The sequence below is a fragment of the Centroberyx gerrardi genome, chromosome 5, assembly GCF_048128805.1.
Source record: "Centroberyx gerrardi isolate f3 chromosome 5, fCenGer3.hap1.cur.20231027, whole genome shotgun sequence".
In the NCBI taxonomy this organism is placed as follows: domain Eukaryota; kingdom Metazoa; phylum Chordata; class Actinopteri; order Beryciformes; family Berycidae; genus Centroberyx; species Centroberyx gerrardi.
This window is the reverse complement of record NC_136001.1, coordinates 37005809-37019223: the sequence shown is the minus strand read 5'-3', so window position 1 is coordinate 37019223 and position 13415 is coordinate 37005809. Positions and strand designations below refer to the sequence as shown.

At 44.0% G+C, this 13415-nt stretch overlaps 2 protein-coding genes across 10 annotated transcripts in view; both read left to right on the top strand.

Moving 5' to 3' along the window:
* Positions 1-1269, top strand: part of ralgapb (Ral GTPase activating protein non-catalytic subunit beta) — a 94361-nt gene extending 93092 nt beyond the window's left edge. Inside the window, exons 32-33 of the mRNA XM_078283724.1 lie at positions 294-433; positions 570-1269. Coding sequence (XP_078139850.1) covers positions 294-433; positions 570-742 — 313 coding nt within the window. The 3' untranslated portion in view covers positions 743-1269. The remainder of the gene's footprint in view (positions 1-293; positions 434-569) is intronic.
* A 3414-nt stretch (positions 1270-4683) lies between these two features.
* The window catches only part of kcnq2b (potassium voltage-gated channel, KQT-like subfamily, member 2b), a 50450-nt gene continuing 41718 nt past the window's right edge, over positions 4684-13415 (top strand). For all 9 annotated transcript variants that reach the window (XM_071895796.2, XM_078283555.1, XM_078283554.1 and 6 more), the window contains exons 1-5: positions 4684-4816; positions 6769-6919; positions 9687-9777; positions 10255-10381; positions 11720-11895. In XM_071895796.2, coding sequence (XP_071751897.2) covers positions 4684-4816; positions 6769-6919; positions 9687-9777; positions 10255-10381; positions 11720-11895 — 678 coding nt within the window. The remainder of the gene's footprint in view (positions 4817-6768; positions 6920-9686; positions 9778-10254; positions 10382-11719; positions 11896-13415) is intronic.

Genomic DNA, 13415 nt, shown 5'->3' with positions numbered 1-13415 from the left:
CTTTTGATATCCACTGCATGCCTGTCTGTCTCTCTCTAACCTGTCTGTCAACCTGTCTGTCTCTCTCTAACCTGCCTGTCAACCTGTCTGTCTCTCTCTAACCTGCCTGTCAACCTGTCTCTCTCTAACCTGCCTGTCAACCTGTCTGTCTCTAACCTGTCTGTCAACCTGTCTGTCTCTCTCAAACCTGTCTGTCAACCTGTCTGTCTCTCTCTAACCTGCCTGTCAACCTGTCTGTCTCTCTCTAACCTGTCTGTCAACCTGTCTGTCTCTCTCTAACCTCTACCTGTCAGTGTCTCAGATGTTCAGCTGATCTTCATTCACCCGCTGAGAACCGGTCTCTTCCGGATCCGTTTCCATGGTAACGCCAGCAGCAAGTTCAGCCTAGTCGTCCCATTGGTCGACGGAACCGTGGTCAGCAGGAGGTCTCTGGGTATGCCTGTCTGTCTGACTACCTGTCTGTCTTACTCTCTGTCTTACTATCCTAACAATAACACACGGCTTTCTCTCTCTCTCTCTCTCTCTCTTTCTCTCTGTGTCGCTCTCTCTCTCTCCTTCTCTCTCTCCAGGTTTCCTGGTCAGAGAGATGGTGATCAACGGTTGCCGTAGGAGACGGTTGGAGAGTGACTCCGCCCCCCCGCCCCACGTCAGACGGAAACATAAGATCAGTGACATTGTCCTGCGCTACCGAAGCTGCCGGTCCGAACCCGACTTCTATACCGCACTGTTCCAGGACCCCTGATCCCGACCTCTGACCCCTGATTACTGATTCCTGACCCCAAAAATAAACAGATGGAGCCCACAATCAGTACCGCATTCTTCCAAGACCTCTGACCTATGACCCCTGACCCTGACTTTAAAAATAAACAGTTTGAGCCTGAGATTAGGACTGCTGTGTTCTGGTCACATCCTTGACTTCTGACCCCTGAACCCCTCTACACTGCCCTGTTCCAGGACTTCTGACCTCTGACCCCTACACTAACCACATGATAGGAATCCCACAATTATTTGTTTCAGGACGGTCAACCATCTCAGCTGTTACCATAACAACCTGCTGTTTGCTGCCATCTTGTTTTATACTCTATACTAGCTCTGTAGTACACTGATTTTACCCAGAGTTCCTCTCTCTTTCACTGAATGTGTAAATACACTGTAGAATCACCTGTAATAAGAACCAGGGTTACTATGACAACAGCCAATCAAAGTAAAGGCTCAAGGCTGTTTAGCTTCCAGCCAATCATATGATAATAAATATGTTCACATGCAAAATTTCCGTGTGTGTGTGTGTGTGTGAGAATGTAAAGAAGCATGTTGATATAACTGTAACATGGATGGAGCCAAACTGAGTCGATACAGGATCCTGAAACCACAGGGGGGCAGCAGAGAGCCGCAGAGAGAGACATACTCTTTATTCTAGTTTATCTTTACTTATTGTACTTTTTTTGTTTTTTATTTTCTCTTGCTTTGGCAATGTAAACGTATGTTTCCCATGTCAGTAAAGCCCCTTTGAATTGAATTGAATTGAATTGAACTGAATTGAAATAGAGAGACATAGAGATAGAGAGAGGCAAATTCTTCTCCTTCCTGGTTTCCTCTGCCAGCAGAGTTGGACAAGGTTTTGTTTTCACCCCATTCCCTCTGTTATCAGGATTTCACGAGCAAGGACCACACCATCAACAGAAAGTGATTTTAACATTTATTCAATTATGTTAGGTTTTCAGTTAGCACAGTTTGTAGCGGTTGACCATGGATGGCAGCTTCTTCTCGGATATGAACAAGGCGAACGGGTGCAGGGCAGGTGGGCATATATAGGTTAAGGCCGGAAGAGGTGGAGCTGAGGCGTGGCCCTGCTCCTGAACCTCAGCTAGCTCCAATTCTCAAAACGTTATGAACGGATTTACACTATGCTTGGAGGGACTGATTATTATTTATTATTATTGCCTTCCCCTGCTATCAGCTGAGGTTCTATTTCATCTCAGTCTATATGCCGTCGTATGGTTCAGCCTCGCCAAGAGGGTGAGCTGCCGCCACGACCGGCAGACACGTCACCAGCTGTAAATATGGCTGCATGTCCGGCACATTGTCTTTTGCCTCCTCGAGACTGCTGAGTATTATCTATCCTCTGAGACAGGTTGAAATCATCAGTTAAGTACCAAATCTTTTGAGCCCAAAGTGTCTCTGAGGGCCGTCCATCTGTCAGGGGCTGCCAGTGGGTCCGGGTGCGGTTAGGGTGTAGCGCCTTCACCTGGACATTAGGCAGGCCATTTGGTCTCACTTCGGGGAAGCTTGGTGGACCTCTTTGCTTCCCAAGAGGCCACTCATTGTTCTCTGTAGTATTCATTGGTGGGATCTGAGGTGACATTGGGATTGGACACCTTGGCGAACCAGTGGCCTGCTTTATGCCTTTCCTCCATTTCCTCCCCTGCCACTTGTCCTAGCAAGGAAAACTGTGTCGAAGGTCAGGGTCCTGCTGGTTGCCCCAGATAATTTACTATACTGTCTCCTATAAATTACGGTAGTTTTGTATTAGCACAGGATGGTTTGCAGCCTAGTTACTTTCATCTGCCATGGACCGAAGGCTGTACCTGATTGGTGAACGCACCGCATGCTGGGCTTTGGTTTCTGTCTCCGGTTTTCAAACTGGAAAAACAAGGCAGCTTGTTCGGAAACTCTCTTATTTCACCTAAACAGTCCACCGAAATCTGTTTCTGAAAATATTTGAGGCGAGAAATCGGCCATGCAGCTGCTGAATCTTGATTCATTTTAGATTTACAGCAGCTAGTTTAAAAGCTTAAAATAGTCTGTTCCCTGCACCCCAGACAGCTTACCGCGGTTGTCAGGTTATCTTTCTGCAGTAGAAACCAGAAAAGAAATAAATTCCATCTCCCTCTCACAGTTGCACCCTTATAGACGCACCCAAGGAATCTATCTGCCCTCTAAGGAGAACAGCAATCGTTGCACGAGCTGAGAGATACAATGTGGACATAACAGCACTCAGCAAGACCCGCTGTTATGGAAAGGACTCTCTATCAGAGATATGAGAAGGATACACATTCTTCTGCAAAGGGCTCCCCCCAGCCACCTCTATGGGGTAGGCTTTGCTGTGAAGATCTGTCTGCTCAACAAGCTCCCAGAATCACCAGTAGGCATCAGGCTGATGACATGGTGCATTCCCCTGACCTGAGGACAACACGCAACCCTCATTAGCGCATATGCTCCAACCTTGGATGCCAGTGAAGAAGCAAAGGACTGTTTTCCAGAAGACATCACCCAGTGACAAGTTTTCACTACTGGTTAACTTCAATGTCCGTGTGGGCTCAGACTGTGGGCTCTGGGAAGGCGTACTAGACAAACATGGCATCGGCAACCTCAATGACAACGGTCTCGGACTATTAACACTCTGCTCAGAGCACCGCCAAACCCGCATCAGCCTTGTCTCTGCCATGTTAGGTTGTTTAAGGTCAAGGGTTTTCATTAACAAAAACCTGGAAACAACAACCAAGGCAGCAGTGTACCAGGCACTATGTGTGTCCCCAGTGTTGTATGGCTCTGAAGCCTGGACACCATACATCAGATCCCTAGAGGCATTTCATATCCACCGTCTACAACGGATTCTGGGCATCACATGGGAGCACCGCATCGCTTAAGCTGAGTCACTTTATATTTTCTATACTTCTTATATATTTTCTATTACTTATTATTGAAGGTCACTTTATCATTTTGCACTAGTGTACTGCATTTCTTTACCTTGTTTACTTTTTACATTGTTGTGGCTAGCTCTATGCTAAAGAATTTCATAGCTAGCATGACCTGCTTCTTGCTGTTTTGTTATGCTTATGACAATAAAGAACCTTGAACCTTGAACTTCAACCTTGGACATACGAACGTACCAACTTGTCCAGCGTAGAGATGACTCTGGCACGCAGGCAGCTGTGTGATGTGATCCGCGCGCCTGCAGCTTGCTCGCCCCGGCAGACGCTCTACAGCCAACTGCCAGAGGTCTGCTAACCTCATCAAGGATCCTGAAGAACAACTGAACACCTTCGGACCTGGAAAGCCCACACAACAAGGACTGGATCACTGGTCAGATCACTGGTCTGTGTGTGTGTGTGTGTGTGTGTGTGTGTTTTCATAGCCATTGTTCTGTACTTGCTGTACTGGTTGTCATGATTACCACCTTCATACAGCTTGGTTACCATGGTGATTGACAAGAATAATAAAACATCATCCTGAACACACACACACACACACACACACACACACACACACACACACTGAATCCACTAGATTAATGCTTTAGACAGATAGATGATTGATTCCGTCTCTCCTTTATCTAATGGACTGATCATCTGATCAGTAACCTAATCAATAATCCTGGGATCCCGGTGTCGTCATTCTCTTTCCTTTCTGTGGGGCATGCGACCGGAAGTCTGTAAGGTGGAGCAAAATATTTCTAATCGCTCCGTGCGTCTCTCTCTCTCTCTCTCTCTCTCTCTCTCTCTCTCTCTCTCTCTCTCTGTCTGTGTTCTGCCCCCATCTCTCTCCTCTCCGCTCCTCCTCTCCTCTCTTCCTTCTCTCCTCTCCTCCTCTCGTCTCCTCCGCTCCACAGCGATGCTCCTGCCGGGCCTGGCCGGCCTCGGCGCTCTGTCTGCGGGCTGTAAATGATCGGCAGGCCGGTCCATCATGGTGCAGAAGTCCCGGAACGGCGGGGTGTTCCCCGGAGCCCAGGCCGACCAGAAGAAGCTGAAGGTCGGCTTCGTGGGTCTGGAGGCCGGGGGGACGGAGTCCAGCAGAGACGGAGCTCTGCTCATAGCAGGTAGGAAAATACACACAAATACACAAATATAAATAAAAATACAGCGAAACGGCTCAGTGTCGAAACCACGCGTTACACTGCTAATGAAAAGATAATTGAACAGACTCGAAATTAAATGTAACGTGTTTGGTGTGTGTGTGTGTGTGTGTGTGTGTGTGTGTGTGTGTGTGTGTGTGTTGGGGGGGCAGGGTTAGTCCTCCGCACGGACGGTCATGCAAATGTAAATCTGCAAATGTAGGCTAAACGTGAATCTAAGTGTAAATAATTATTAATCTACATGTAAATCTAAATATTAATATACAGTAAATGGAAATATAAAAATGTTATTCCAGGTGAGGACAGCGGCAGCGCAGCAGCGTGTAAAAAATAATAGCCTATAAATATAAGTAGCTGTAAGTGTAAATATAACTGTAAATATAGGCTAGATGTTTCAGGTGAAGAGGAGGGCGGTGTGTAAATAAACACGCGAGATGGAAACACCTGTAATATTAGTTTTCAGTTCTTCACTTCACTCACAGATGAAATGTTAGATGGATGTTGACAAATTCTGGAAGTAAAATTTTCTCCAAGTTTCAGTCTTATTCCTCTAGGAAATATTTTTTTTCTGATTGATCCAACAGCACGTGACTGAGCCAGTAGTTTCTCCCAGTCAGCTGTGACGCCTGATGTGACCAATTAGATTTGTTGACAAAATTAGTAGCCTACTGTATTTTGTTAAAATTTCAACATGTCAACATTTAGCTTTGTAGATCTATTTGAAATTATGTTTCTGACCAATTTGTAGAGTTTCAAGTGGACTAATTACTGTCATGATTTCACAGTCAGTTCAACTTTTAGTGCAAGGTAAAACAATTGATAGGTTGATAGCATAACCATTTTTGGGCTGATCCGTTAGCTTTTCGCAAACTAAGTAAAGGCTTACCCAGTTAAGGTACTCGTCAAATTTTGTGTCATTCCGACCTGCATTTCAAGAAGATTTTTAAAGGTTTTTCAAAAAATCCAAAATGGCAGCCAAAATGTTATAGCAGACATTATGGGTCTGAGAGGCAAAAATGTCCAGATACAAATCTGCACCGATTTTCACATCTTTGCTATTAACTGCATGGAGAGGCAGAGCCTTAGACTGAGGGTTTACTATAGCGCCCCCTATGGGCCAATCAGCACCATTCTTTGTGTCCAAGTAGCGAGTCACAATATGTGTCCAGTTAGAACAAAAAGTTACCAATGTTTGGCCAAGTTATTGGAACAGATAGCAGAGAAAAAAGAATAATAATAATAATAATAATAATGGGATTTCCTAATAATAATAATAACAATAATAATAATAAATATAGCTGTCACATTATAGTTGCACCACCAGGACTCGATCTCACAACCTTTGTCAGGTAGGAAGAGATTGCACCTGTGTGTTTTTCACAGTGACTTCATGAGTTTAGGTTTTAAAGTCAGAGAGTCAAAGAAAATTCAGATTCAGATTGTTTTCCAGCCCTTGAAGATCAGATATTGGTGTCGAGTTTGGTGTCATTACAACTGGTGGTGTGGAAGGAATTCGAATTAATTAGTTTTACAGTTTCTGAAAAAAAACCAGAGCGATTAACTTCATAATTTCTATGAAGTACAAAAGATTCCGATCACATTTTGACTGCAGGATCTAATAATACTGACATTGGCAAAACAGCCAATCAGAAAAGGGGGAACAGGTTACCGATATTATCAGCCAATGGTGAATTCACTACTGATTATGTCAAGCCATCATTCACCTCAATATAACTTAAGGATCCAATGATATTAATGATGAAGGAATAGCCAATCATAAAAGGGGGCTTAATGAAATCAGGAAGGAAGGAAGGAAGGAAGCAGCGGGCTACAGCTGACGGCTATAAACTGTCTGCTCCTGAATGAGAAGTTTGCTTGACAATAAGGGCAAAATTCAAATGTGAATGTGTCTCCAGGCGGGGAGGAAGGCCCTCGGCGGCAGCGCAGCAGCGTTTCCGGGGGGAAGAAACCTCCGAAGCGCAACGCTCTCTACAGGAGACTGCAGAACTTCCTGTACAACGTCCTGGAGAGGCCGAGGGGCTGGGCCTTCATCTACCACGCATATGTGTAAGACTGCCTATCTGTCTGTCTGTCTGTCTGTCTGTCTGCCTGTCTGCCTGTCTGTCTGCCTGTCTGCCTGTCTGTCTGTCTGTCTGTCTGCCTGTCTGTCTGCCTGTCTGTCTGTCTGTCTGTCTGCCTGTCTGTCTGTTTGTCTGCCTGTCTGTCTGACTGACTGTCTGGTCTAGTGTAATAAGAATGGCATTTCTTAATCTTGTGGTATTTTTTAATGCACGTTAATTTAAAGTTACCCAAAATATTGTAACTTGTACTGTTGTACTGTTGTGGAAATTTGAGAAAATCTTGCCCTGGTTGTTTTGTTCCCTAAACATAAAAATATTGATAAACAGTGGAGAAAAGGTTAGAGGGAAGCATTAGGCTCATGCCATCATGATGTACCTGTCATCAAAACATGGATTTAGCCCACTGCTAATTTGATGTTGATAAAAGGAGCGCTACCATCGCTTCTTATGGTCACAGACTGTAACGCTAGGTACTTTGGTTCCCTAACTGGTCCAGTAACTGGTCCAGTCAGGTACTTTGGTTCCCTAACTGGTCCAGTCAGGTGCTTTGGTTCCCTAACTGGTCCAGTAACTGGTCCAGTAACTGGTCCAGTCAGGTACTTTGGTTCCCTAACTGGTCCAGTCAGGTACTTTGGTTCCCTAACTGGTCCAGTCAGGTGCTTTGGTTCCCTAACTGGCCCAGTCAGGTGCTTTGGTTCCCTAGCTGGTCCAGTCAGGTACTTTGGTTCCTTAACTGGTCCAGTCAAGTGGTTTGGTTCCCTAACTGGCCCAGTCAGGTGCTTTGGTTCCCTAGCTGGTCCAGTCAGGTACTTTGGTTCCTTAACGGGTCCAATCAGGTACCTTGGTTCTCTAACTGGTCCGGTCAGGTACCTTGGTTCCCTAACTTGTTCGGTCAGATACCTTGGTTCTCTAACTGGTCCGGTCAGGTACCTTGGTTCCCTAACTTTTCTGGTCAGATACCTTGGTTCTCTAACTGGTCCAGTCAGGTACCTTGGTTCCCTAACTCATCCAGTCAGGTACCTTGGTTCTCTAACTGGTCCACCAGCTGTAGGACTGCAGGCTGTATACAGCTGCTGGTTTGTTCTGTAAAGAGAACATCGTCTCTTTCCAGCTCAGCCAGGCTGTTTTGGCCTTTTTAACTTCTCTGATCTGAAAAGGTTTGACTCTGTATTATCACTGTTCTTTTATGTTCAGTGTTTATTGTCGTCTTGAAATCCTTTCCTCTTCCACAGTCTTCCTATATTAGTGCCTGTTTTTTTTCTGTACAAGATAGCAGCAGATATGGCGGTTTGCGACGCTGTTGGGTGTTCTGCTGTGTCTCTCTCAGAATCTAAATCTCAGAATCTCCTCATCAATAACTGAAGTTAGTTTTCAGATCTGTGTCGCAGTCTAAATCTTCCACCTGGAAACAGATCAGTTTTCTGTAACATGAAACTCCAGGAGAAGTACAGGAGTCAGCACTCCTCTATTTCTCTATTCCTCTCCTCCTCTCCTCTTTCCCTCTTCCTCTCCTCTTCTCCTCCTCCTCTCTTCCTCTCTTCCTCTCCTCTCCTCTCCTTCTCTCCTCTTTCCCTCTTCCTCTCTTCCTCTCCTCTCCTCTCCTCTCCTCTTTCCCTCCTCCTCTCCTGCTCTCCTCTCCTCTCCTTCTCTCCTCTCCTCTCCTCTCCTTCTCTCCTGTCCTCTCCTCTCCTCTCCTCCTCCTGTCAGTCCACAGACAGACTTCCAGTCTAGTCTGATGTTAATCAGATTTGACATTCTTCCTCTTCTATTATCTGACATTAACCCTAACAAATAACTCTCTCTCCCTTTCTCTCTCCCTCTGTCTCACTCTCTCTGTCTGTCTCTCTCTGTCTCTTTCTGTCTCTCTGTCTCTGTCTCTCTCTCTCTGTCTCTCTGTCTCTCTCTCTCTTTGTCTCTCTCTCTCTCTGTCTCTCTCTTTCTCTCTGTCTCTCTCTCTGTCTCTCAATTCAATTCAATTCAAATTTGCTTTATTGGCATGAATGTCACAACAACAATATTGCCAAAGCATCAAGAATCAATGAAACAAAACAATATTAACACAACATTAAGATTGATACATATTAATTATATATATACAGTATATCCTATGCATGTATTTGTGTGTGAGTGCTGATGAGGGGTTTATGTTTAGGGAAGGATGAAGGGGGACAGCAGCCATATTGAAATGAATCCCCAGTTAACAGTAATGTTATGGATCATATAGGAACAGAGTCATTCATTCAGTGACCATCTCCCCAATTACATTTCAACAGATCACATCATACTGTGTGTGTGTGTGTGTGTGTGTGTGTGTGTGTGTGTCTAGGTCACTCACTGTCCCTCAGGTTGTGGCATGTTGATACATATTGGGCAGCAAGATATGCCCTGTCTCCTCCTAGGAGTATTTTTAATTTTTTTTCTTTATAAATCTTTATAAGCAGAGTATTACCTACTTTTTCCTCTTCAGAATACTGTCCTTGTTTGTTGTAACACAGTTAGCACTGGTTTCCAATCTTCAGCCAGGTGCGTTTTTCTCCCAGTTTGGTCCAAAAACGGTGCAAAGGACTCAATCTAATGAGTGATGAGATTATTTATCAAATATTTCACTGTGAAAACACTAAAAAAGTCAAGTTAATTTTAAGAGCTCATTATGTTTACCAAACAAGGTGGTTACCCTGGCAACATCTGTCTCTCTCTCTCTCTCTCTCTCTTTCTCTCTCTCTCTCTCTCTCTCTCTCTCTCTCTCTCCCCAGTTTCCTGCTGGTTTTCTCTTGTCTGGTGCTTTCTGTCTTCTCCACCATTAAGGAGTATGAAAAGAGCTCCGAGGACGCCCTTTATATACTGGTAATACTACTACTACTGCTACTACTACTACTACTAATTCTACTAATACTACTGCTACTGCTAATGAGACTACTACTAGGTTAGGACTAGTACAAGGACCATCACTGCTGTAGTCTATATGAACACCTGAAGTCTGTAGGAAACACAGATATGGTTCTTCTTTCATAATTTATATGATCTAGATAATAATAATAATAATAACAATAATAATAATAATGATAGATAATGTATATGAATAGCATAATTTCATAAGAATAGCATGGAGCCTACTAAAGACAAAGGTGGAATATTTCCAGATTATTTTCCATGTTTATGGTGGGAGGAAGCAAAGCAGCAGTGCAGCTTGTATTGTGTCTGAAATGTGAGAGGAGAAGAAGAACCTGAGGAGAGTTCATCATGTTTCTCTCTGGACAACAGGAAGGAAGGTACAGAATGTAGGCGTGGCTCGAGCTAACCAGGAGGTGGTTGTGTTAACAGGAGGTGGTGACCATCGTGGTGTTCGGTGTGGAGTACATGGTGAGGATCTGGGCTGCAGGTTGCTGCTGTCGCTACAGAGGATGGAGAGGACGACTCAAATTCGCCAGAAAACCTTTCTGTGTTATAGGTGAGTTTATCTCTCTCTGTTGCTTTCTCCATTCAGTTCAATACAGCGGCTGCTTATTGGCATGATATAGAGATTCTACACTTTGCCAAAGCAGAAGGTTACAAAACCAAAGGCCCAGTCACCTTCAGTTACCAACCAGCTGCCAGACCGTAGGCTGAGCTCCAGCTCATAAGGGGTTAAAAGGTCTGATATGTAGCTAGGGCCAGACCAGTTATTAGTAAAACCTTAAAATCACTTACAGTTGTTACGGTTGTCTAAACCTGAAGAGATATAGCATGGATTACTTTTTTGAGGTCAGCAAAGGATAAATAAGACCTTATCTTAAGGAACAACACTCCTAACCTGGTCTTTAAAACAGAGGTCTGAATCAAACACTCAAATTTTTGGCTACAGGCTTCATGTGATCGGATGACCTCCCAGTTGGCTGTACGTCACTGTTGACTTGAATCTGGTTGACTTGAATCTTTCAGGGGCCAAATAGAACAATCTCAGACTTATTTTCGTTGAGTCAGAGGAAATTTTGTGTCATTCAGCACTTAATATCTGAAAGGCAATCTTTGAGGCTGTTGAGGGCGGTGGAGTGTCCTGATTTTATGGTACGTATATCTGAGTGTCATCTGCATAAAAGTGAAAATGAATATTATGTTTATGGATGATGTTCCCAAGCTGAAGCATATAAATGGAGAATCATAGAGGGCCTAAGATTGACCCTTGTGGAACACCATATTCAGATGAGCTGTACAAGAGAACCGAGAAAGTTCTATTCAGAAAATGAGACTTAAACCAATTGAGTTTTCTGTGAGCCCCACCCAATTTTCCAGCCAATTAAGTGATATATCATGGTCAACTGTGTCAAAAGCTTTGCTAAGATCCAGAAGAATCCGGATCGAACAGTCACCTTCATCAGCAGCAAGGATGAAGTCCTCAGTAACTCTCAGGAGAGCAGACTGTGCTGTGAACCTGACTGAGATGTTTCAAAATGCTGTTTCTAGTCATGAATGATATTACTTGAGAAAGATAACTTTTTTAAAACCTTGACTAAAAATGGCAGTTTGGAGATAAATTGGTAATTGTTGAGAGCAAGAGGATCCATTTTTTAAAATCATGTTTGACAATAGCATGGTTCAAATTAGAGGGGTCTGTACCAGTAGTTACTGGTATGGAACTGCAACCAGTTACCTGACGAAGACCTTGTTGGTCGAAACTTAACAATAAACAATAAACTTGCTGGAACCTTAACATTTAGTGTGCGGATATTTTTCCGTTTTGCTGTGAGTTTTGATTTTATCCTGCACCTGATTTATCTACTTACTGGTCTGTCTGTCTGTCTGTCTGTAGATATCATGGTGTTGATAGCCTCCATATCGGTGTTGGCGGCGGGGACTCAGGGGAATGTTTTCGCCACGTCTGCGATCCGGTCACTTCGCTTCCTGCAGATTCTCCGGATGATCCGGATGGACCGACGAGGAGGAACCTGGAAACTACTGGGATCAGTGGTGTACGCCCACAGCAAGGTAACCTGGCTAACTAACTAACTAACTAACTAACTAACTAACTAGTTAACTAAGTAACTAACTAAGTAAGTAACTAACTAACTAACTAACACCTGGAAACTACTGGGATCAGTGGTGTACGCCCACAGCAAGGTAACCTGGATAACTAACTAACTAACTAACTAACTAACTAGTTAACTAAGTAACTAACTAAGTAAGTAACTAACTAACTAACTAACACCTGGAAACTACTGGGATCAGTGGTGTACGCCCACAGCAAGGTAACCTGGATAACTAACTAACTAACTAACTAACTAACTAACTAACTAGTTAACTAAGTAACTAACTAAGTAAGTAACTAACTAACTAACTAACACCTGGAAACTACTGGGATCAGTGGTGTACGCCCACAGCAAGGTAACCTGGATAACTAACTAACTAACTAACTAGTTGCAAAACAGTGCAAGCCCATGTAACGATTTATATGCTAACAGAAGCACCTTAAAGTCAGACCTGGCTGGAATTGGGAGCCAGTGAAGGGAGGTCAGGATGGGTGTTTCAGATATTAATGAGGTCATCCCATTGTTGCGTTCTCTCAGGCCGTTCCGATCCACAGGAACGTTTTAGCCACCTGGCAGCACTAAACAACTGTGTTAAGAACTGCTGCACTGCGCTAGGTCTTGTTAGCGCCCGAGCAGCGACCGGTGCGAAGCCCTATTGTATTTCAAGGAATTCTTCTTATTATTTTTCTTCCTCCTCCAAATGAATCGCATTTTTGAGGGGCTAAAGCTGCTTGAAAAGTTGCGCAACTTTGCACACGCCTCAGAAGTGGTGAAAAATTATATATTTTATAGGTCTTGCGCATGGGTGTGGCAAAATGGCTCAATAGCGCCCCCTACAAAATTTAAACTAAATACCCCTTGCGCTACGTTTCACTTACATGTACGAAATTTCGCAGGCACATGTATCATGTCCAGACTTAAAAAAAAAAGGTCCATGGGTCCCATGATCTAAACCCAACAGGAAGTCAGACATTTTGAATTTAGTGTTGCATTTTTGTGCATTTTGGCCCATTTATAGGGGTCATACTTTAACGAACTCCTCCTAGGAGGTTAATCGGATCCACCTCAAACTTGCTCAGCGTATATAACTGATCTTGACGATGAAAAGTTGTTAAAAGCTTGAGTTTTCGTCCAATGGCATGGGTGTGGCGAGGCCTCAAATTTCTAGGTTTTGCCACGAAACAGGAAGTGCTTTGTAACTCCACTGTACATGGTCACATTTGCCCCAAACTTCACATGTTTGATAAGTGTCCCGGCCTGAGCACATCTACAGGCCAATTTTCAATCATAGTCACAGCGCCACCTACTGGCAACACAGGAAGTGCTCTGTAACTCCACCGTACATGGCAAAATCTGCCCCAAACTTCACACATTTGATCAGAGTCCCGGCCTGAAGACATCTACAGGCCAATTTTCAATCATAGTCATAGCGCCACCTACTGGCAAAAGGAAATTACATGTTTTACACTGAAAATTCAG